The following is a 26,003-nucleotide window of genomic DNA, read 5'->3' as shown; positions in this document are numbered from 1 at the left end:
AAAGAGATGTTGCTATCGCAAGTTGCCTAATAATTTATTATCTAAGGTAAGGAAGGTGCCAAGATTAGATATTATGCTTGATACTTCACGAACCTAAGTCTGTTTAAAAGGCAAAAGAATTTGTAAATAGTCATGGATGGCTTGAGCCATGCTAAGACGTTTGCTTTAAGAACGTTGTTTCAAAAGGAAACACAAGATGCAGAATTAAAAGACTCATGGAACAAAATGTGGGGTGCCAACTCACCCCCCCTTGCCCTGCAATTCTAATATTAGTTGAATGAAGCATTGAATTTCATGCCAGTCTCCATGCAGGCCCTTAGGTGTGCCAAACCTCAGGAGACAGTTTAATCAAGTGATAACAATTATGGCAGTTCCAGTGAAAGCAAAATGTGAAGCAAAATGTGGAATGCCAACCCACACACCCTTTGCCCTGCAATTCTAATACTAGTTGAGTCAAGCATTGGATATCATGCCAGTCTCCAGGCAGGCCCTTAGGTGTGCCGAACATCAGGAGACAAGCCTTAATCAAGTGATAACCATTAGTGATATCGGAAAAATCAGCCAGGAGATTTACGCTTTGTGCAAATGTGCAAAGCCAACATGCCAAATAGCCTGTTTTCACATTTCAAATTCTATCAAAATATATACACACAGAAATAAAACATTCATGATCTCCTTTGTACTTCAAGCCTTAGTGATGTGATCCTTTGGGATCAGCAGCTGACTTTCCTCAGCACTTGTTACACTGGTCACATCTACTTCACCAGACTAAAATTACAAAATGTCCATGTTAAAGTGACTGCATAAACTAACCTTAAGGGAAACAAACAGTCATGATAACAGGTAATCTCTGTCCAGAGTCCATGAACCAACACAGAAGTTTAAAAGGGAGCTGGATATAGGACGGTGCTAAATCAAGGGAGTTCCACAAGAGACTAAATGCAAGGGTAAAGAAAGACAGAAAGGACAAAGACATTTCAGTACTCCAGGAACCTGGAGAAAAGAACACGAGTCTCATCAACCGTGTGACTCAAGAGCCATGTCTGTAATTTGTGAGGCATACATCAACAGAGTCAAACATGTGACCTAAAAATGACCCCCAGAATCATTGGCAGTTTTGGGGAGATACCTGAGTTCCTAGAGCAGACAGATTAGCATAAAAAGGCTCTCCTGACAGCAGAAGAGTTTGAAAACCAGTACATTATGCCTTAGGTAAACAGATAGTTCTAAGGAAGGAATTAATCCATTCCTCGCTATTGCCCCATCATTTTTAATAGCGGTATAGAACGGGCGGGGGGGGGGGGGGTCTGCATTTGTAGTTTGTTATATCACAGAGTGCAAAAGACTTAAAGGTGGAGCTGCCATGAATCTGTATTTCTAAATATTAAAGGTGCAAAAACCCTCTTTAAAAACAAACAAGCAAAGTAAAAACACACAGCATTTCCAAGAGTGTTCATTCCTACTGGAGTTCAGTATAAGCAGCTGACCTACATTTAACTGTGTACCAATTAACCACACTTTTGTTCAACATGGTTTGCTCCCCCTTCCCCTTCCTCCTAATTCTGATGGTCCTGTAACTATATTTCCCCATTTTCTCTCTCCCGTATCCTTCCTTCAACCTTGATCGATGGGGGGGGGGGGAGAATCTATTGCTTCCTATATCCACTTCGCAGCTTGAATAAAGAGGAATGATACAAGTACTTGCATCTATTGAAACAGATTCTGGAAAAGGTTGATGCATAAAGATGTTCTACTGAAAGGCATCTTTCTTTTATTTAAAATTATTGCAAACTGCCTTGGAGATCGTTTTACCAAAAGGCAGGGCATAAAACTTAAAAATAAACAGAACGCAGGAGCAAGTGCAGGGGGATATAACATGCATTTCATTAAAATCAAAGGGGAATACCAGAAGGAGGCTTTGTTTATTATGTGCGATTAAGGTGATCACAGAGATTGGCAAACATTTATTTGTGATTTCACAAAGTTCCAGCTTATTACTAGTTACAAGCTTCTATAGTAATGCACAGAGTATGTTATGGCTATGGAGCTGAATAGATACAGCATGCCTTGCAGGCCCATCCAAATGTATTAACTCAACAGGCAAAGCCAACTCAAAACCCATATATTAGAAGGAGGGATGAGGAAGGTATATTTATTTATTTATTTATTTATTTGCTTAGATTTTTATACCGCCCTCCCGTACGGACCAGGGCGGTTTACATGGGAATGTTGTGGGATATATAGAACGTCATACATTAATAATGGTCACAACAATATATCAATAACAATTCTAACAGTAAATATACGTTTAACAGGTTACCATAATTAACTCGTTGAACAATTTAAATAGAAATCAGATTATTTCCTCAGGACACATCTATCAGCTCCTCTCTCATGTTCACCCCCCCCCCCAACATCCAGTGAACATGGGAGATTCTCTTTCCTCTTTCTTCAGTCTTATAATACAACACAGTTGCAGTAGGGGTTGAGAAAACACTATTCCTATTTGTCTTGAACAACTGAATTTAGGCAAGAAAGCTTCAACTTACAATATCTCTCAAATCAGACAACATTTAGACTTTTGAAACCACACAACTTCACCAAAGCAACTTTGAACATGTATTCCTAAGAAAGCTTAAAACATTATTCAAGTTTACTGAGCAAACATGTTCCTCCACAACTGCAATAAAATTCAAAATCAGAACTGTGTAATCTACTAAAAGCTGGTAAGCCAACACTATGAAATTAATGAAATGCCTCTTTCCATATACTATGATTAATATAATAAATAATAGACAATGTAAAGTACCTTCTTCCAAGATAGCAAGGTCCTCATTATGTCTGTGCCTATATTCATTATGGTAATCATACTCAAAACTTTCTTCTTCATTTACTGATTCATTCAGTGACATAGCTACAATCATCCATGGGCAGTTGTCCTGTAGACTAATGCACTGAAAAGAGGGAAGGCTACATCACGGAGGTTACATCTGTAGATCAATCCAAATAATGTTTCCATAGAGCAGATAGCAACCTTTTCGTCTAACATACTTTAGCTAGAATGACTGGGTGGTTATTTGCATGCTGTGATCACTACCACACAGCTGGGGAGGGGGGGGGACAGGGAAAGATGGGGGAGGGAGAAGTACCATCTGTCTAATCATTACTAGAAGTAATCTATTTGCTGCTTATCATAGATTAGACTTCCAGTTACATTTTTAAAACATGTTTTATATAGTAAACCCAGTTTCCCCATTTTGGGGGAAATAGCATCTATTTAAACCTGAGAGAGTTCCTCCCCATGCTACAAATGAATGGTAGTTTCCTTCAAGTTTCATAGCAACTGCACCAGGAAGTACACATTGATACAAAGAGTGCTACACACCTTGTTGAAGTTAGACAGGGCGGAGAAGTTACCTATTAAATCGGTTACCCAAGTGTCAGAGCTACAGATTTCTAAAGACAGAAAACAGGAACCGAGTATTCAGTATGCTGCATGACATCAGCATCACTGACAAACAGAAAGTACTGATTTTCCCCTTTAAAAAAGTAAATTATCCCTATATTTTAGCAACCTTCCTAAAGAAGAAATTTTAGTACATTGTTTTGTAACAGATTTCATAAATAAATCTATGCACCCTTTTGTATCATTTCCCCCCCACAATATAACTGGGAAATTTGAAACGTTTGAAACTTGGATGTGAGACAGACAAATTTGGACAAAAGACACAAGCTCAAAAAGACACTAGCAGGAATCTTAAAGCCACTTATCCAAGAAGAGAGATCCACTGCTCCACTTTGTAATGGAGGTGACAAATTCTCAGTATAAGTAACAGATCGCTTTCAAAGCCAACTCTGAATACATGGACTCTAAACAGAAACATACTTCTGAGGTTCTTCACATACTATGAGAAACTGGGGGGAAATACTATGTATTTCCCCGCAGTACAGAGATACGTCCTTGTTTTGGAAACAGCAATCGATGAAGCAGTCCTCCATACGACAAAAAGAAGTGGGTTTACAACTGAAGGGGAAGGAGGTACTGTACAATCCCACAGCTCGAATCCCAACCTCTTACACATGGTTAAGAGAAAGGCTATAATGTCTGCAATGGTCCCTTGAGAGGGACCATGGAGATCTCATGCAGAACAGCGAGGCTGCTTCACATTTGCACATTTCATTTCTATACCTCCCAGCATGCAATGTGCACACCTCTTCATTGACCAATATCGGCGTTTATGGTGATAGCACGTGATACAAAAACATAATCTGTAGTGTCTTAAGTGTTAATGTATGCAGCATCATGGGATGACTTGAAGCAACGTTTAGCTATGCACAAGCTACAAGATATTAAAATATACTTCTGTTTTGTCTCTGAAACATGCTTTGCAAACTGAAGACGGAATAAGAGCCTTGACACAGAAACTCCTTTGCGATACAAAGAGGCAAGGGCCACATGGTGGAAAAATTGGTACAGGGACAAAAATGGGCAAGATTAAAATTCATGTGACAAAAAACAACTAATTTTTACCCCTTCTTTGAATCATACAAAAGCAAGACAACATTCATGTGAAATATTTACAACTATTATTACACAGACAACTATAAAATACATATTTCTTCTCAAAACAGCTTAACTGAGATAACTGTGGTTATTATACTTAATGGTGTTAACTCCCTATCATGTCCTATATCATGGACCGTTTTTAATTGTCAAATTAAAGCAACTGCTCACCCAAATAATCTAGAAGATAATTTACAATTGCTCGAGATGAACGAAAGAAATCTGTAGAATCAAGGCTGCATTTGGCATAACTACAGGTAGGAATAATTACTAAGCGTGATATGAAAAAAGCTACTTTTAGCATGCCCAAGCATTACCACATGCTCAAAGGAATTTTTGTCACCGCGCCCCCACTTCTAGTTTAAAATAAAGACTACCAGAAACTATTGCAATTTGCTCCTGGAATTACCATGAGTTTCAAAAGCAGTTTGACATGTCACAGCACACTACTAAATTAAAAAAACAAACAAACAAAAACCAGTCCAACATTCCCTTGAGTATGTGTAACTAGTCATGTGATCCTTTGGTTCCCTGCACTTACCTGTAACTACTCTTCTTAGAGTATCTTCTGTGAATGCAGACGTGGGGATTGTGCCTAAACAGGCCTGCAACTGGATAGACCTTTACGGCTAAAAGCCATCCAGGGACCATGTGCTCCTATACAATAGTGCCCCTACTCTGAATACCTCTAGCACTGCCAAGGGCAGAGCATTCTATGGGGCAGGAGGGAGGGCATGTGTGCCTGCACAGACAATACTTGATGAACAATAGTTATGGCTAAGTGCAATTTTGTTTTCATAATAGATTCTCTGTGCAGTCCCACTTGGGGATTCTAGCAAGTTATTCACCAGGTGGTGGAGCATGTTCTGTTCACTGGAACAGCAAATGAAGAACTGCCTTGCCCACTTGAGCCTCATGTCTTGCCTGAGGATGTAAAGTGTTGTGTCATACAAATACGTCTGCTGATAACCAGGTGGCAGCTTTGCGGATATCTATCAAAGGCATTCCATTCAGGAAAGCTGCTGAAGAAGCCACTGCAATAGTTGAATGATTGCAAATGTTCAATGGGCAGGTAATCTGGTCTAATCATAACACTCCTTCATGGCCTTGAAAAGCCATCACGACAGGGTCTGAGATATGGCTTTCCTGCCTCTTAGAGCCACAAAAGCAAACAGGGCTCTTTCCCTGCAGAACTCCAGGATTCTCTTGAATGCCCTTTTAATATCTAAAGAATGCAATGGGAAAAACATGGGCAAAATGATATCTTGGGATAAATGGAATCTGGAATCTAATTAGGAATGATAAGATTAGGGTGAAGGACTGCCCTCTGAGGAGAAAACTTTAAAAAGGGCCATGAGAGTGGAGGGAGGCTGAAGGCCATTTTCCATATGTGTTACAGTCACCATCAGAATACAGCATGTTATATGGCTAGGCACTCCTGGCAGATATGAGATACAAAATTGTTGTTATGGCCATGAGGACTTCCCATCATATGAATGGTCCCTAAGGCACCTATCCTAAAGCTTGCTGGTCATAGTTGAAATATGCATTGGATTAGAGTAAGTAATTCCAAAACAGTGCAAGTTACTTGTGCAGACCCAACAGATTTTGGAACAGATACGAGTGTAGTAACATGACTAACATTTATAGTGTATGCAATAGATATGTTTTGATCTGATTCTAGGAGATGATGCTATTATGTTTAGTTTTGCATGTCAAATCAACAATGACATGGGGCACCTGACTCCTACACAGGTACTTCATCCAGAGCCAAGTACTTAAAAAGCTGTAACTGTTCCACAGAAAACCAAAGAGGAAGTAAGTCAAATATAAACCTTCTCAAACAAGGTTTTATTATGAGCCCAAATCTCTTAAGTATTTGGCATACCTGCCCACATCCGCATATTTATTCCTTGATAAAATAATGCTATATTTATTTCTCTCTTTCTGACACACCCAGTTTTTTATTTGCTTACAGCCTCTTCTAGTGATTGTCCCTCAAAGCATGTATTATGTTAATATATCATCTGAAATGGAGGCCTGGAGGATCATTGTCCATGGGGTTGTGATCGTCGGACATGACTTTGCAACTAACAACAACAATCATCTGAAATAATAACAAGCATCAGAACTCTTGCATTCACCCAATCATTTAAAAGAGAAATATCATCCCAAAAGTTTGACAATATTGGCACCCCCCCAATACACAAGCTAAGCCCCTTTTTTCCACAATAGCCCTGTAGAGTAGATTAGACTACAAATCACTTAGTGGGTTGCAAGGCTTGTGAGGGATTTGAATAGAGGCACATCCTCTCAGAAGTCCAACGCTAATAAGCACAATTTATTAATTACTTAGGGCATTTACATTCCACTTTTCTACAAAACCATATACATACACATCCAAAACACTCTCACTTCTAGGCTTCTATAAACCCTTGGGGGTATTGAGCATGCCAAACTCCCGTCTTATGGTTTCTTTAAAACCGCTGCTTTCAACAATCCGGTCCCCTTCTCAAGCAATTTTTGTCCTAATTAGGATACCTGAGTGGGGCAGAAGGTAAATTAACAAAACAATAGCTTTCTGGTGATTCCCCAAGTTAGTAGAGACTCTTACCTTTCAGTGATTAGCCTGGTTGTGTAGATTCCATTATCTAAAGTCACAAGGTAGAGTCAGTAGAGTGGTCAGAATGCTGAATTTACCTAGAGGATCTTGGGCCTCTCAATCTCAGCCTCACCTACATTACGGAGTTTTAAGCATGCAGAGTAAAGATACCACGATGGGGAGGGGCATGTATGTTTCCTGACTAGAATAAAACCATTTCTGTTGCACAAAATATATCAGTGTTACACAATCAAATTCCAGCACTCAGGCAAGTTCATACAGATGCTTTGGAACTAAGCCGTTCAGGTTTTAAAAAATCAAAACCAGCACTTTTAATTGAGCCTGGAAACAAACTGGAAGTCTGCAGAACTAACATCTTGCCAACTTATATGCTGTGAGCCACAATTTAGCATCAGAACTCAAGAATCACTTTCATTCTTAGTACCCTGAGATTCTACTGCACCGAAATCCACAATGGGGGGGAAGGAGAGAGCAAGGGGAGTCCCTGTAGACTAGAGATCCCCAACCTGTGGGCCACTGACCACATGTGGTCCTTCAACTAATTGGAGGTGGGCCCCGAAGGACGCCTTCTTCCCCCCCCCCCCGGCCCTTTACTTCATCCCCCCCCCCAGCCCTTTACAACACACTTCATTGTTGTGGTGTGTCTATATCTTATTTTGAAGGGATGTTTAAACATTACCATAGCGATCAGAGAGCGTTAGGACAGTGGTTGAGAGTAGAGGAGTTAACTACCCCTCCCCACCGGGCCTCAGTAAAAGGCGTTGAGTGGTTCCCGGTGATAAAAAGGTTGGGGACCACTGCTGTAGACCACAGGTGCCCAAACTGTGACTCTCTAGACGTCCACATACTACCATTTCCTTGTTGTCACTGGTTCATGGGAACTGTAGTCCATGGACATCTGGAGAGTCAGTTTGACCAGCCCTGCTGGAGACACAAGTATCCTCTGAAACATGTAGGGGAAAAACAGCTCTACCTTGGCAAAGTTCATGATCCCTCACCTGTGAGAACTGGGACTTTGGTTGAAAGGAAGCAAGTGGCTTATTGCTCACTTCCCTTCAGCTTGAGAAAGAGTGTGAGGATACAGGATTATGCTCATGAGGTATGTGATCTCTACTTACCAGTTACTCACTCTTACTCCTTTTTGCAGCAGCTTCACCAAACCTCAGGTGTCATTATGATACAAAAGGAGACATTTTATTTGGAAAAATGCATGGTTCTTCTCATCAAGAAAACTGACTGGCACTAGCGAGATGATAAGTAACTGAGAAAGGACGCCAGTAAGAAAGCATAATAGATAGAGATGAAATGAAGCCTACAATATTATTCAATATGCTAGCCAGAACCTACTCAAATTAGGCAACAAGCTTCCCAATATGATGGCTGGTTTCTATTGTAACTACAGAGGTAATTAAAATGATCAAACCCATGTTTTTCTGTCGAATACATGCCTGTACAACTGATGTCTTCAGAGTCAGGGGCATCTCCAGGCTATAACCTATAGCTTTGCTGACAGGACTGCAGGAAAACTATTTGCAGATTTGACCATTGATATCCTTGTAATCAAGCTGCCTTTTAGTTTAACAGCACAAACCTAAGCTTGAGTCCATTCTTTCTAGCCGCTTTTCAGATGCTCACATCCGCATGTACTGGAAAGTCAGCAAATAACCGCATGTAGATAACACGGCTACCCACTTGAATCAAGTGATCTCTGAAAGCATGCACTGGGACTGCACATGTACAACTCAGCTGTGGAGATGAAAAATCCAAAGTTTTCTCACTTTTCAACAGCACACGGAGTGTTGCGTGTGAATGAAGACAGGAGGCACCCCTTCCCTCAGCTCTCCCTACCATGGAGTGGAAGTTTGTTCCTTGCTCTCGTTCCGCCCCCCTCTCACGGTCGGTCTCAGGGCACAGAAGGTGTTCATCAAGAAATGTGCTGAGTGTAGGACAAATATGGCCCAGACTGACAAGTACTCCTCATGTCTTCTGTGTCACATAATGTTGTTGCCAGTCCTGCACAAAAGCAATTCACATTGAAGGCTCATGGTGATGGGGCTTCCTGCTTTAAAAAAATTCTTAGTCCATGGTCTGAACTGTATGTCTGTATCAGGTAAGATGATGCTGTGTTTTTCTGAAAGGTACATGTCTAAGTATTATGTTCTGATGTAATAATCCACTCTGATTAGTAGCTTAAGTTTTTTATGACATCATCATGGCTGAAGCCAATTTTTCCTGCCTTTTCTGATCTGAGCTATAGCTTGCAAACAAAGCAACCAGTCTCAAATTTTAATGTACTACTGGAAAGCTAGTAAATATCCCTACAAATAACTGTTACCAATAATGCCTCTATTATTGTTTTTGTGATATAAATCAAAGAGGATTTCCCCCCCAAATTTTAATGTTTATAGCAAGGGACCCCAACCTTTTGGCACATGGGGGCCACATTAGAATGGACAGTACCTAAAGATGGCCACTTAAATCAAAATGTAACAAAATTATTAACTGATTTACATATTTATTAATATTAAGATTTTACTTAATTTTTAAATGGCAAAATGTATTGAAAACTAAATAATGCATTCAAGAAAGAGAGAAAATGGTATATTATAAATAATAAAATTGAACATGTATAATATAAAATATATTGCGGAATTAACCCTCCCCACATTCTATATATAAAAGAGTCCCACCATCACAAATTAATCAATTACTGAATCCATTCTTTTTATACTCTGGTTTCTCTTCAGAGCGCATAAACCTTTCGTACATTAACTGAGTTATTTAAATCAAAAATAAACATTCAGAGGTCAATGAAGAAATGTTAACTCGAATGGAACAATATATTACTGTGGAATTTTTTTTATCTAGCTACACATGTTCACCTGGTCAGTATAATTTTTATGGCCGTTTTCTGCTAGCCAACGCATTAATGTCTAGGTCAAGGTTTCTGACAGACTTAAATGTAAATGTTCATCTGTAAATCTTGAACTACACTTGGATTACACAATTTTCATCCTGGAAAAAGTTTGTTCATGGATGTATGTGGGGTCAAAGACTATGAACATGCCTGCAGCACATTTCTTTAGGTTGATAAATATATTGGGTAGACTAGAATAGAAATCTTACAGATTATTTTCTTTTTAAATGTCTCTGAGATGAATACTGGCTTGCAAATCAATTAGTCCTACCTTCAAAAGCTTTCAATTCAGAATTCATGCTATACACAAACTTTCCTTTCCCATGCAACCTTAGATTCAATGTGTTCAGATGTTCTGTTATATCTGTTAAGAAAGCCAAACCAAAAATCCATCCAGGGTCAGAAAGTACTTCTTGATTTTTTCTTTTCTCCTTGTGAAATACATCAACTTCATGATGAAGATTGAAAAAACATTTGAGGACTTTGTCTCTGCTAAGCCACGCGACTTCTGCATGATACAATACACCTCCACATTCTGTAACTATCTCTGAGAGAAAATTCAGAAAATGATGATGAGTAAGGCCCTGATGCTTGATGTAATTAAAGCTGGATACAACAATATGCCTCATATTTCTCCACTGAAGAATCTTACTACACAAGGCTTGCTGATGGATAACAAAGTGAGATTGCATGGGAAGTATACCATTTAATTTCAATATCTCTTCATTGATTCTTGCAATTACACTTTTTTACTTCCCACCATATTTCTTGCACCATCAATTGTGATGCTTTTCAATTTATCTCAAGTCAGACCAAGATTTTCTACTGATCTACACAAACCTCAAGAATAAGTTTTCCACAATTATAGTGCCTTTCAAACTCTTCAGCGCTCACAGCTCTTCCATAATTCTGAAGTTGGAATCTATCCCCCGATAAAAAAATTAGTTGTTGAGCAGTGGCTATGATGTCATTACTCTCATCTAATGCTAAAGGGGGAAAGAATCAAAACTGGTCTAGAAAAAGTTGGTATGCTGCCATAATGGCTTGATAGTCAGCTATTCTGAGGTTTAAAGATGGCAACAAATAGGCTTTGTGGCTCAAAGCATTATCAGCTGGGGAGAAATGGGATCCAACTATTTGCTTAGCCTACATCTCTACAACTATTAGGGAGGAAGGTGCAGGATGGGTGAAAGGAAGGGGCAGTCCTCTGGCTGAACCTTGTACAAATTCTTGACTTTTCTAGATGTGGCAGAAATGGAAGATGTTTTTTCCCAAACCAATTTCACCATCTCTAGGATTGCCTCTAGAAGTGGGAAGGCCACAATCCCTGGAGTATCAGAATAGATTCAACCTTGGATCTTATCATGGGGTCTAGTGTTCACGAACATTATCTGGACATCAAAAGATTATACCATTCCCACCATGTTTTCAGAGTAAAAATGCAAGTCCTTGCTTGGGGACACAGGGCCATAGTCCTTGACAGTGTCGTCAGGGGACGGTTCCAAAGCCTATCCCTGAACTGGCTATCAACCTACATTCCTCCTCATCTTCAGAAGCATAAACTATTGGACCTGAGTGAGGGGTCCAGTTTGCAGGTGTCTGTGGCCATTCCATAATCTCCTTCTGACAAGGGAGAGCTTCTTGAGCCAGAGAAAAGGCTTCAACCTTGGCTGAAGAGTGGTAGGATACAAACCAGTGTGTTCCACTGTTGCATTATTTTATGAAAGGGCCTGGGAGGCCTCTCATTGGTCATGAAGAGGAATCTATTTATAGATTTTCTTTGATCCATAAAGTTTTAGAACATGACACATTCTTTCTTGCACACTTAACAAAAAAGTGGTTAAGGGGGATAATGTCCTACTGGCCAACCCTGTTTAAAACAAGCTAGATCAGCCCTGACTGCTCCTTAGAAGGCCAGATCCTGAAGATGAAACTCAAATACTTTGGCCACCTCATGAGAAAGAAGGACTCCTTGGAGAAGAACCTAATGCCGGGAGCGATTGAGAGCAAAAGAAGAAGGGGACGACAGAGAATGAGGTGGCTGGCTGGAGTCACTGAAGTAGTAGGTGCAAATTTAAATGGACTCTGGGGAATGGTAGAAGACAGGAAGGCCTGAAGGATCATTGTCCATGGGGTCATGATGGGTCAGACACAACTTCGCACCTAACAACAAGGTAATGATTTTGCCAATTCTCCACCTTGCAACTGACATACTCTAGCATTTCACTTGCATTTTAAGTCATAAATAACCAGAAGGAGGGGATGGGAAACATGGCCTTACACACAAACTGGTATACACTGGATTGAGTAAGATTTAAATGGTAAGTAGCACAGGTCTCACTGTCATATTCAAACTGCATCAGATATTTTAGCATTGTTACTTTTTTGTTGTAAATAAAAACCATCTCAGAAATTAAACTGCATATATTAAGTTTGCTTAAAAGCAGAACAGAGAAAGCAGTCCATTTGTCTGCTAAATGCTTCTAAAGTGGGCCAATCCAACCTGGGTATTACTTCATTCTGATTAATCAAGTAATGTAACAGTTCAGAGAAAAAGTATTACATATATTACTTATATAATTTTCTCAAATACGCATTCTCTGTATGTATCTTTAGTATTAAACACACAATCAAGGAGCCTTCCCACAGGTTAAGCAGAAAGTTTGTAAAATTCATGAAGTCATCTATTACTACAATTGTGCACTTTATTCCCACTCCCTCAAAACAACAACAAAAACAACCACAAAACAACACTTTTTCTCTTGACTATGAAATGTGAATTCTGGATTCTCCCCAGATGGCATTGCCCTTTAATGTCACCAGAAAACAGCGTCCCTGTTATCATGCAACTTCCCAGGCTGAACATGGATGCCATTGCAACACCTTCCTGACCTGTTTCCATTTCCGAGTTCTGAGAAAATTCTGCGGCCACATTAGCAAATTTGAATTTCCCACAGCGCTGGTGGCGCAGTTCCGTCACTCCTCCTCACACCCTCTGTCACAAGACCAATGATCGCATCAAGGGTTACAAAAAAGACACTGCCAGCCTGGAGGATAACCGAAAGTTCGAGAGGAGGTGATGGCCAAGGAGACAGGCTCTCCCAAAACACAAACGTTCTGACAATTTCAGATGGAACAGATGTGCTAGTCATTTGCTGCAACAAGAACATGAAACTTGGCGGCCTGCCCTATTTTATGCTGTGCCTGTTGTTACATTTTACACTATTAATACAGTCAGTACAATGGAAGCTTCACATTGCAAGCCCAAACCATCTTTTCTTTAAAGCAAAGCACAAGCTAGAGCTATTTGTACAATAAGCATTGGCCAGTAATGTCCTTGTGTTGAAAAGTACATACGTCCCAACGCCACTCCCACTGGCCACAAGCCGTACGACAGTCTCCTGATGCATGCTAAGAAATGCTATTAACTGTCCACTTTAGCTGAATAACCCCATCCTCCAGTCCTGCTTTAGAGGACAGTAGCACTCCTATTAGAGCTGCAGCCGGTCACAGACACAATAAAACAAAAGGATGTAATTACCATCTGTGCATTCTTCATAATACCAGTCCAGCTCGTAGTAATCTGCTTCAATGAATTTCTGCATAGTCAGTTATCTCCTTCGGCAGCACAGAAGAGATTGCACAGAAAACGCTACAGAGGTCAAGTAAAACGCAGCCATGCCTCCCTGCCTTTACAGAAAACCACGCTGCAAAGGAAATCAGAGACTGCTGAGAAGACGACGAACATCCTTAGTTAGAAATGGGAGCCGCAACCGCAGAAATGGACAGAAAATAATGAGGAACGCCTCCCCCAACTTCAAAAGGGAGAGAGGCTGCTGAAGCAGCACTATCAGTGGCTGTCCTAATAAAGAAGATCTGCACAGGAGCTGAGGATGGGAGTTGACCAAGCCACCCTATCAAAAGGCTCAGGGTCTGACGTTAGGGACACACACCACCGCCTGGTGGTTCCTAACTCATTCCTTTCCCATTCTGGTCCCTTGCATCTCTTTCAGTCTAATATGTTACCATGGAGACTGGCTGGCTCCGAAGGAGATGCAGTGATGGAGGAGAAGAGAATGCATTCTGCCGTTTCTGGCTACGCTTGCTAGTGCGTGGCTTGCGGAAAAGAGTCTAACAGAAGAAGACGCTTCCTGTTGTTATAATAAGATACCGTCCCTAAGCACCGAGCGGACAACGGCATCTACTTTTGATTTCTCATATTCGTGTGTATCTGGAATGTACACTGAAATATAATACTGATACACAAAGGTTTTTAAAAAATTCCAAACCAAGAATTTTTGAACCAAGCTACTGTCTCATCTTTGTCATGAGCTGCAATAATCAAAATTCATCACACCTATGATGCAATATATATTTGTATACACAGCCCATACTGTTATGCCCTTTGTTTGAACTCTGGTCCATTTTCCTCTTTCTGTGAACTGGTGAACTTTTGTCCAAAGCTTTATAACAGAACACAAAAAGGATTACAAGACAGCTACAGCCATTTTGAATACCTAGAGGTACTTGGCTGTTTCTGTACATTTGTTAACTATTTTTCATCTTCTGATTCCCTCAGCTTATCTCACATTCCTGACAATGCAACCTTTTTATTATTAACACATACATGTGAGGCTGCATTGTAATGGTGATTTACACAAAACTGCAGGTGAGATTCAGACCAAACAGTGATCTACTTCAGAATAATATAAAACTCAGGTAGCAGAGCAATAAGCACATTTTGTGGGACCATCAAATTCTTCATAATCAGTTTATTTATAATTCCTACATGAACATTATATTTGATTTTCACCTAAAAACCACATGAATATGAAAGTCTGCAGAATTGTTATTGCTTTGGTAGAGTGGGGCTCAAAAAACACAAGCAGTTCATTACTGGATAAAGAAATTAAGAATTAGATTGATGTGTCTAAAAGCCTTTGGTCAAATACATTCAAATGAACTCCTGGGGATAAATGGCTAGAGGAGAGCAACATCGAGAGAATTATACAAATACAGAAGGGAGTGGATATAAATACAAAGTACCTCAATAATAACTTACCACAACTCCATAGTTAATTCGAATTAATAGTTTTAGACGTTTACTCTTAAGGGGGCTGCTTTATGCCGACTTAATAAATGCCACATGTTTTGTCTCTGTAAACCTTCCAGTCAAATTCAGTACACTCAAACTGTGTAAAATGTACACATTAATTTCTAAAGAACAAAGCTAGTAACAAACCTGCATCTGAGGTCATTTGTCATAATCATGCTATGTTGTCAGAAAAACAATCATTGGCATAAAATTCAACCACTTTGAGGTCTCATCTTTTCTTCTCATGTGTATGTTATGAAGTACCATCAAGTTGTAGCCAATTTATGGCAACCTCATAGGTTTTCAAGACAAGAGACCAGGGATGGACAAACTGCGGCCCTCCAGATGTCCATGGACTACAGTTCCCATGAGCCCCACTCATGGGAATTGTAGTTCATGGACATCTGGAGGGCCACAGTTTGACTACCCCTGCAAGAGACTAACAGGAGGTTTGCTGTTGCCTGTGTCTGTGTTGTGACCCTCAAATTCCTTAGTGATCTCCCATCCAAATACTGAACAGAGCCAACCCTGTTTAACTTCTGAGATTTGATGAGATCAAGATAGTCTGACCCATCCAATTTTGGGTAAGAGTAACCCAGACTAGCTTGATTTCATCTTCTCAAAGCATTTACCAATGGAAGATAAAGGTAAAGGTAAAGATATCCCCTGTGCAAGCACCGAGTCATGTCTGACCCTTGGGGTGACACCCTTCAGCGTTTTCATGGCAGACTCAATACGGGGAGGTTTGCCAGTGCCTTCCCCAGTCATTACCGTTTACCCCCCAGCAAGCTGGGTACTCATTTTACCGACCTCGGAAGGATGGAAGGCTGAGTCAACCTTGAGCCGGCTGCTGGGATTGAACTCCCAACCTCATGGGCAAAGCTTTCAGACGGCTGCCTTATCACTCTGCGCCACAAGAGGCTCTTACCAATGGAAAATAGGATGTATTAATTTTGACCCATGGCTTAACAGTCAACATGAGAATTTAAGCACAACTCAATACTTCACTCACTTGGTCTAATTGCCCTGCTAATTGTACGTGTGTAGGCTAGCTGGGGTTGCTTAAAGGCCAGAGATAGTTCATAGTAAGTTAGCTTCAAAAGACAGATGGTTTCATTTATTTATTTATAATTAAGCTTATATTCCGCCGTATCTCCACAGATTCAGGGCAGAATAAAATGAAAATAAACTTACATACATAAAATTCCAAAACATAAAAATAGAAATGCGTATTATTTATTTACCAAAACAAAAAGGAGAAAGTACCCTGACCCAAATCATAGTCAAAACCCTAAAAAGGTCAAAATAAGGGAAATGAATTTAATCCTCTGTAGGGTAGAACACAATTTTAAAATTTAGTTCTAATATTTATTAAAGTTAAAAAACCAAGGCGTACAGCATGGCCTCAATAAAACCAGTACATACATGCACAGTGACCAGGTGATTTCTATTTGTTTCAAAAGAATACCAAAATAAACAAATTTGTAAACTATGCTCCCTTTGTCCATTTTCAACTACCGTATTTGCCGGCGTATAAGACGACCCCCCAACATTTCCACTCAAGATATAGAGTTTGTTACATTACATTACAGTACTATTGGCCACTATGGGCAGCTATGTCTATCCCAACTGAACGGCACCCGGCGTATAGGACGACCCCCCCACTTGGAGGCATGTTTTTCAGGGGGAAAAAGTAGTCTTATACACCAGCAAATACTGTAACTACTTCTCTGCAAACTGCAAAACTGACAGCATTGATATATAAAGAAGACCCTGATGTTGGGACAGAAGCACAGTGGCTGAGCAGGTGCATTAGTAGCCAGGTGCTCAAAATATTCAAAAATAGATGCACACTTCTTTAAAAAATGTGTGTAAAAGTTATCCTTTAAAAAACACACACAATCTGCTTCTAAGAAACCAGATGTATTATTTCTAACACTTACATTTGGATTTCCAGCCAGAGGGAAAGACAGCTTGGCTTTCCATACCCGTAGTATACATGAAACATGCTGAATACCCCCCTTCCCATGCTCCAACTGAATACCAGCTCAAAATTAAACTCCACCTTGACCCCCAAAACAGATTGAAACACTCTATAGAGGCCATTTTGTGTGTGTGTGTGGGGGGGGGGGTTGCATTACGCTATTAAAAGAGTTTAGCCATTCATAGTATCCATAGGCCTCTGAGTGTAATACTTTCTCAGTTTAGATTTTCTCCCAAGGGGGAAGGGAGGAGAAACATTCAGATGGCTGGGTGCAAAGGCTACATGCTTCATGAACTAGAACGAGTTGCTAAGCGAAGACAAGTCTTTGTTTTTGTTAACAAGGAAACAATGGAAGAAGTTGGCTGTGCTCTGAAGAGGGAGAGAGACTGTAGAGAAACTTTTGAAGGCTTTTGTTGCTTTCGTGGGAGAACTGAAGAATTAAAACAGCGCTTAAATGTCAAGTAACAGTATCAAAGGGGCATTTTTATTCATCCTGCGTGAAGACTGAGCATTGTCTTCCTTTTAAAGTAAATTCTATGCACTGCCCTTTCCAGCCAGTTTACTCAAATATCTGTTCTTATACTGGAATGCTTTGGAATTAAACTAAAGCTTTCAGGTTGCAGGAATATAAATACGCAGAAGAGTTTACTACATTAAAGAAATTAAATGACTTGGCAACTAAATTCTAGCTTCGGCATCGGCTGGAACATTTTCAGAAGCTCTTAGCTGGAAAGCTACCATGAAGGCTGAAGGGTGGGAGCAGAACAGAACATTGCACTGAAACATACTGCAAGGCTGGATAACATTTAATTCGCACGCTCTTGTTGGTTCCCACAGAATGACATTGGCATACAATGCAATAGGGATAGATGCACAAGCTCAGTCATTTAGTTGGTGGGAGACAAACTGCCAAGCATGAAAATGTTGGAAATTATCTGTAATACAGACCTTTCAAGAGCAGGTTTAAAGGCATTTTTTTCTGTGCAACATGAACACTGTTTCCATATATTCAAATGAGTAGCCATGTTGGTCTGAAGTAGCACAATAAAATCAGAGTCCAGTAGCACCTTTGCTTATATATTCCCACTGTCATGACGGTCAGTTCATAGTCTGATGAAGAGTGCTTGCACTCGAAAGCTCACGCCTTGAATAAATCTTTGTTGGTCTTAAAGGTGCTATCGGACTCTGATTTTATTGTACATGTTCCATAGAGAGACTACTTCCTTCATGCTGCCATATTCATGTGCCCATAAAGATAAAGGGGATAGAGAGATTGAGGATGTAATCTCAACCAGGATTCATGAACTGATCTGCATAAATGCATTTTTTAAATTATGAACATAAAGCTGAATTCACAGATACTAGAAATCCAGAGGTGTTTTGATGGGGGGAACTATGCAATTAAAACAACAGAAATAAAAACATTATGCAATAAAATGAATTTGGAGGTTTTAGTCATCAATGAAGGCATGACTAATCCAACCCACGTGACAATAGTTAACTAATATATTTTAAGAACAGTAAACATGTCTGACATATGAACATGATAAATCGTATTAAGAAATTAGAATCCTATATTGTGCAATCACATAATTATTTAAGGAATGCTTCTTATGAACAGTTTGGCGATGGAGCAAGCTGTTTGGTTGTGGGAGAAATTTTTCTGGAAGTTTTTAATATGGCAGCTCTTGAACATTTATTTGGTGTAGTTTAAGCCCCAGACATTCTGTGGCAAAAGGCTTGATTATCTTGCCAACATATAAAGATAAAGGTAAAGGTATCCCCTGTGCAAGCACGGCATCATGTCTGACCCTTGGAGTGACGTCCTTTAGCATTTTCTTGGCAGACTCAATACGGGGTGGTTTGCCAGTGCCTTCCCCAGTCATTAACGTTTTACCCCCCAGCAAGCAGGGTACTCATTTTACCGACCTCAGAAGGATGGAAGGCTGAGTCGAACTCCCATATAATGCTATCCAAAACTTCCTAACATTATTTATACAGATACCCCCTGCCCCAATCAATAATGGGTTCATATTCTGAGGTCACTATACTATGCTAATTCCCACACCTGCCCCCCATCATGGGCTATGCTGGATGGGGATGGAGAAAATGCATCATGTTAACATCATCCCCACATAGGTTAAGTTGTACTAGATGTTTCAGAGGTGAAAACACAGCACAAATCTGCTGCTCTTCCCAACTGCAAGCTTTAGTGCTGCGTTATCTCTATTCAGCCCAGTGAGCCAAAGCAACAAAAACATGTTTTTAAGCTGTGAACCAAGTGACAATTGTCTAAATTGCTTTGAGATATCATGAAGAACAAACTATGCCACACTCTTGCTTGCAGCTAAGTTCTAATGCTTCTTCAAACAGAAACTCCTGCAAGATTTACATCAAACATTCCTAAAACCAACACCATGCAGGGAAAGAGATTATCCAGATCAGAAAGGCAAGACTGATCTCCCATGGCTCATTTTCAGCTGGGCACATTAAAATAGCAACAGCCCTTGTGTCATCTACAGGTCCCAGAAAAACCCTCTCCAGTGCATCATCAATGTTATAAAAGGCTCTTCTGGAAGAGGATTCTTTTTTCCCCATGTGTTTGGAAGGGGTGGAAAATGCCTGATCTTACAGAAAGCACCCTGATATGAACCACTCACAAGGAACCATCGACCACACAATAGAAATATGATAGAGAAAGTAGCGACTGCTACAAGTTACTTGTCAGTCATATCCCCCTATTTACTCAAGCAGTAATGTTACAAGATCCAACATCATGAGCCACACCACTGAGACCACTGGCTGATCCAAAACGGGCAGATGTAGCAGTTGAGGCGAAGTCACCAAGGGGCAGATCATCTTGCGGATTTGAGGTCACTCTAGTACTGGCCCCAGGCCCTAAGGGGAGAAGGGAACCCGATCTTAAACCCCAGGACCACCTCCTGGCCTCAGACAACGCCTGGCGGAAGAGCTCTGTTTTGCAGACCCTGCAGAGCTCAGAGAGCTCCGACAGGGCCTGCAGCTCGTCAGAGAGCTTATTCCACCAGGTAGGGGCCAGGACAGAAAAGGCCCTGGCCATTGTCAAGGCCAGGCATGCTTCCCAGTGTCCCAGGACCATCAGCAGATTTGTACCGGTAGAGCAGAGTTATCTGTGGGGGGGGGGGCATAAGGAGGTAAGCAGTCCCTCAAGTATGTAGTACCCAAGCCACGTATAGTCTAAAATAGCAGTCCCCAACCTTTCTCAGGTCAGGGACCACCTCCGGGGTGAGGGGAGAGCCGACGTCCTGGGTGCTGCGAAAACGCGGATGCACAGTCGCCGCGTATGCGCATTTCCGCCACCGGGTGGCGCTAGCGCGCATGAACGGGGGACTGCACGTGCGTGTTTTTGCCACCAGGGGTGCTAATGTGCACGTGCGGCAACTACGTGCATGCGTGTTTGCGTCACTGGCATGCCGGCAGCTGCGCCTGCCTCTTCTCTTCCTTCTTGCTGCGGGCGGGGGGAGGCAGGCACGGGCCGTGGACCGGGGGTTGATGACCCCTGGTCTAGAAGGTTAAAACCAAAACCTTGAACTTGATCTGGAAACAGACCGGCCTTGATCTCCTGGCTCCCCTTGACATCGTCCCAACTTTCCATTGGCCCTCCTAGTTCAACCCAAGGGACTCATGTAGTATGTAAATTATATTCTATTTGTATCGCCATGACTTGTATGGAATTTTAGTATTTTGTTTCAATGAGTTGTTTAACAGGATTTTATGGGGATATATTACTATGTATAATCTATATGACAATATTGTAAACCACTACGAGCCAGTTCTTGGGAGCGGCAGTAATATAAATCAAATAAACAAACAAACAAACAAACGAATGAATAACCAGTGCAGCTGCTTCAGCAAAGGCTGTACATGGGCCCTCCAAGCTGATCTAGTGAGGTCCCACGCGGCTATATTCTGTACCAGCTATAACTTCCGGGTCAAGGACAAGAGCAGGCCCACAAAGAGTGAATGAAACACTATTATTTGAAGCAACGAACTATATGCACTGATATTTTCAATTTTACAGCATGATTATGATTAGGCTATGGAGCTGATCATAGCTGATTATCATCTTTCCATTTACCATGAAAAGCTTATTGTGGCAAAAGAAGATCTGATCTAGAAGAATACTCTCCAAGTAAGAGACTCTAAAACCAGAACTTCCAGATGGATAAGTAAATAAGATACAGTTTGCAAAGAAGAGGTAATTAAAAACCTTCCTCAACCAGTTGGAGAAAGTAAATATAAGATTTCTACCAAAGCAATGTAATTTAAATAGTAGAATGTTATAATTTTACACCGAAACATAATTTGATGTACTATTTTATTATATTTAACCACTAGGGAAACCATTTACAGGTTATTATAATGCTGTTCAACTATTTATTCTGCCTTTCCACAAATTCCACAGGATTTCAAGGGTATTTCTAATTTGATTTTAATCGACACTTGACTCCCAAAGTTTTTAATGCTTTTTGGTCATCCTTTATGATGCAACTTTGGTTGCAATGTTTAACATGTGCTGCAGGAATCCCAATGAAGTCAGGAGGGATTCAGAAACTAAGCCTATCATAGCTCACCTTGTCATAACCCAAAGGCAAACCACAAACTTGGGTGGAGACCAACATATGCAAGTTATGCTCAGAATACTTTTAGTTAGATGGAAAATTTCATATGCATTGCACAGCAGAAATGCCAACCAATGCCCATGCTCGGCGAAGTGGTGAAGAGTGGCAGCCTCTAATCTGGAGAACCATGTTTGATGCCCCACTCCTCCTCTGCATGTAGCCTACTGGGTTACCTTGGGCCAGTCTTAGCGCTCTCTCAACCCCACCTACCTCCCAGAGTGACTAAAGCGAGGAGAGGAAGGGTGGGCGATTGTAAGTCGCTTTGAGATGCCTTCGGGTAGAGAACAGCGGGGGACAAAAAAACAGCTCTTCTCTCCTCTTCAACTCTAAACACACAAATTACATTCACTGAAGGACCAAGTTTAGATTCTCAACTGAAATCCTACAGCTATAAGCTTTCAGACATGCCCAGCTGTTATGCTGTATTCTTTTCCCCAAGAACAGATGCTATCCTGCGGTGTCCTGGAAGGGTAGGGCAAGGGAGACAAAATCTATCCTGCAGGTATTTGACTGCAAATGTACATCTTTGGACTTACGAAAGTATTTCAGTGTCTCTTCTATCTGCTCGGTTGTTAAGTCAATATTGGCATCAGGAGAAATGAGAGGCGTGTGAAGCCAGTCGTCGTGGTCATAACCGTAGATTGTGTCCGCTCTTAGCTTGTAGTGGGGCAGCTGCTCTTCCAGCAGGCTGATGATTTCAACTTCGGGAAGATCAGTACTATTGCACACATCTAAGAAAAGTGAAGAAATCAAAACAGGATTTGTGAAGAAATCAAAACAGGATTTAATGTTAAAACAAACAAACAAACAAACAAAACTCAGAACACTTGCGGTTTAATATAAGCCATGTCAGCCAGCCACTGTGCTTTGACACTATCAGCATTTCATCCAATAAAAGTAGCAATACAACGATTGCAAACAAAGCATTTAGCGTGAAAATTGGGGCAATAAAGCTCTCACAACCTGCACAGGTTATTGCATTCAGCATTTTGATTTTCACTTCTATACTCCCTGAGATGTGGCTCCCTGAAATAACTGCTGTGAAAAATTCCAAGGTCTGTTTTAATTACTTAGATTCACGTATTTCCATGCTGTATTTTTGTTAAAGGATGGATAATCTAGTTGGTTAACGAAGCACCTACAAGTGTTATCCCAGTGGCTTACCGTTAGCTATAAAACAGAACAAACAAAAATACACTTTATTCAAGAATAAATTTACTCTTCTAATGCCACTCTTTTGATTTTTGCCTGAGGCATACCAAATGGTCTCATTTTATAATCACAAAACCCAAACAAACTCCACCTAACAGAGCAAATTATGGCTGTGTATATATTTAGACTATCTGGAGATAGAAAAAAAAATTAGAACCATGAATACTAAAGTTAGACTCTGAATTGAAGTCGGTAACCTGGAAATATAATATCACTAAAAGCACCATAGGATTTACTTTCAGATGAGTTTGCAAATCAGAACACCTTTCTGGACTCCATTCAAAAGAACTTTATCTCTCCTGAATTGGGCCTCAAGGAACCTTGCAACAATTTAAATAATGCACGGGAATACTGCCCTTGGCCAAAACCGCCTGTCCAGTGCTACTGCCAAAGACTACATACAGTTCATCCCACTCAACAGGCCCACCCATTCGAATTACACCACTGAAAGACAAAGGGATAAAAAAAACTGTCCAGCCAATTAACTCAAGTACAGATTTCCATTCACATGACCTCAAATGCACTCTAATAGAATCATAGAATCATAGAATATGATTGGAAGGGGCCATACAGGCCATCTAGTCCAACCCCCTGCTCAACGCAGGATCAGCCCAAAGCATCCTAAAGCAATACTATTTGGCTCTTCAGCAGTTCAATCCAGAGGTTAGGAGCCCTCTTAACCAGCTCTGGAAGACTATTCCATACCATAGGAGGATTTCACTTGTCCTCTTAGGTAAGTCCTAGGTTTGTCAGCCTCCACTGGGGGGGGGGGATAGAGTTCTTCTGGAATTACACATAGATCTCTAGACTAGCGATCCCCAACCTGTGGGCCGCGGATCATACGTGGTCCGTCAACTAATTGGAGGTGGGCCCCGAAGGATGCCTCCCCCCCCCGGCCCTTTACAACACACTTCGGGTGTCATTGTCTCCCATCACTCCCAGATGGGACTATCTTGTTGCAGAGAAAGAAGTTCAGGGTTCCCATTGATTTGTCATTGTCATGAGTTAAAATTTCCATGAAAATAAAATGTTCCTTACGTTCATTGTTGTGGCGTGTCTGTATCTTATTTTGAAGGGATGTTTAAACATTACCATAGCGATCAGAGAGCATTAGGGCAGTGGTTGAGAGTAGAGGAGTAAACTACCCCCCCCATCGGGCCTCAGTAAAATTGTCAAGTGTTGAGTGGACCCCGGTGATAAAAAGGTTGGGGACCACTGCTCTAGACCAGTGGTCCCCAACCTTTCTGAGGTTGGGGACCGGCAGGGCATCGAGGCGCGGCCTGCGGGCCACGCCCACGCATCGGCCCCGCCCGCACATCGGGCCGCGCCCGCACATCGGACCGCACCCGCGAGCCGCGCCCACTTGGGCGCGGCCCGGCCCTGATTCCCTCTCCCAGCCCTCCCGCAGTAAGAAGCTTCCCGGGCCGCAAGCTTGCGGCCTGGGAAGTTTTTTACTGCGGGGGTGGGGTGGGGAGAGGGAGCCGCGGCCCGGCACCATGGCCTTCGTGGCCCGCCACCGGGCCGCGGCCCGCAGGTTGGGGACCACTGCTCTAGACTACAGTTCCCCCAGAGAAAATGCCAGCTTCAAAAGGTAAACTCTATGGTATACCATAGATCCTATGTGAAATCCCGCTCCAAATTCATCCCCAGCATAGAACTCTGATCCCAAGTCTCCAAGAATTTCCCGGGCCAGAGTTTTAGCACCCCAATGAGAACAATCCTCCCTATAGGAATTAAGCTCCTTTTTGGAGGGACATTTCCTTTAAGGTCTACAGCCTTTGGCTGATGTGTAGGATTTTCTGACCTACAAAGGCTCCAGAAGCTTTCAGACAACCTTCAGAACTTATTATTACTACTATTATTTCAGAAATTATTATTATTTTGAGCTCTACTGCTGCCAAAATTGTGCCACTTAGGAGACCATGTCAGCAGGAAAATATCTGACCTCTGCTGGAGTGTCTTGTGTGGTGGGAGGGAAATGAGTAGGGAGATGGGTGGCAAGTGGGAGTTGTCATGACTGGGCAGCTATCCTGGTTATTTTTATTGCTGTTTATTATTGGGAGTTCAAGTAAAGAGGGAATCTTGGTTCTGGGAACTTGTTTCCTTCAGTTTACGCAGCCCCACCCCACTTTATTGGAAACTCAGATCTCAAGCAAAATACTAGCAAGCTCACTATAGCCAGGAATTTAAACCCCCCCCCCTACCTTCAAGAGGTGGGGCAGACACAACGTTTAGATCTGTCTAATACACCAAAATGGGTTCCTCCCACACTCTCTGAAACAAGAGGCCTCCTTTCCTATGGTAGGGATTTTCAACCAGGGGTCCATGGCCTTTCCCTTCCTGCTTTAATGGACTATTTAACCAGACACTTTCATTGCCCCCTCCTCCCCCAGGCATGAATGACTTCTCTCATGGTTTCTGCACCTGAGAGGGAATGGAGCCTGCATGCCTGCTCCCACTTTAACCCACTTCCTGTCTCTCTGCACTCAGTACTCCTGTTAACATGAGTGGTGATGTCACATCCGGGGACGTGGCAGGGAAGAATGGCCAGCTGACACTACTTCCAGGGCTCCTTGAACTCTGAAAGCTATTTCAGGAGCTCCTCCATGGTAAAAAAGCTTTAAAAAGGCTGTCCTATGGTAAGTCCCCTGACTTCTTGGGTATGTTATCTGTCCAACTGAGCCAGTATGCTTTTTCCCTTTAGGACAGTGGATCTCAACCTGGGAGTTGAATGACCTTTTCACAGGGGTCATGGCAGAGTGAACAGCTTTGAGTCTGGCCCCTGCTGGGCAGGGAGCAAGTGGCCGAGGCCAGACTGCCTGAGGGGGCCGCTGGAGAGTGGCTGCTGCTGGACACACGGCCCGCCCCAGCTCAGCCACAACAAGAAGCTCTGCTCTCGGGCCCGCCTATGTTGTCTCTCCTAAATCATGGGCTTTCTTGCCTTCTC

At 41.7% G+C, this 26,003-nt stretch overlaps 1 protein-coding gene across 3 annotated transcripts in view; it reads right to left on the bottom strand.

Moving 5' to 3' along the window:
* Positions 1-26,003, bottom strand: part of TRAK1 (trafficking kinesin protein 1) — an 86,427-nt gene that overhangs the window by 45,955 nt on the left and 14,469 nt on the right. Inside the window, exon 2 of one of the 3 annotated variants that reach the window (XM_077303064.1) lies at positions 22,381-22,575. Coding sequence is in view for 2 of the 3 variants with exons in the window: in XM_077303062.1 (XP_077159177.1) it covers positions 2,810-2,924 (115 nt within the window). In the remaining variant the exon portion in view is untranslated. Of the gene's footprint in view, positions 1-2,809; positions 3,063-13,645; positions 13,973-22,380; positions 22,576-26,003 lie in introns of those variants that run through there. The other 2 variants (XM_077303063.1, XM_077303062.1) reach the window with 2 other exon arrangements.

Source organism: Paroedura picta, chromosome 11 (genome assembly GCF_049243985.1).
Source record: "Paroedura picta isolate Pp20150507F chromosome 11, Ppicta_v3.0, whole genome shotgun sequence".
In the NCBI taxonomy this organism is placed as follows: Eukaryota; Metazoa; Chordata; class Lepidosauria; order Squamata; family Gekkonidae; genus Paroedura; species Paroedura picta.
This window is presented reverse-complemented; position numbering and strand designations above follow the sequence as displayed.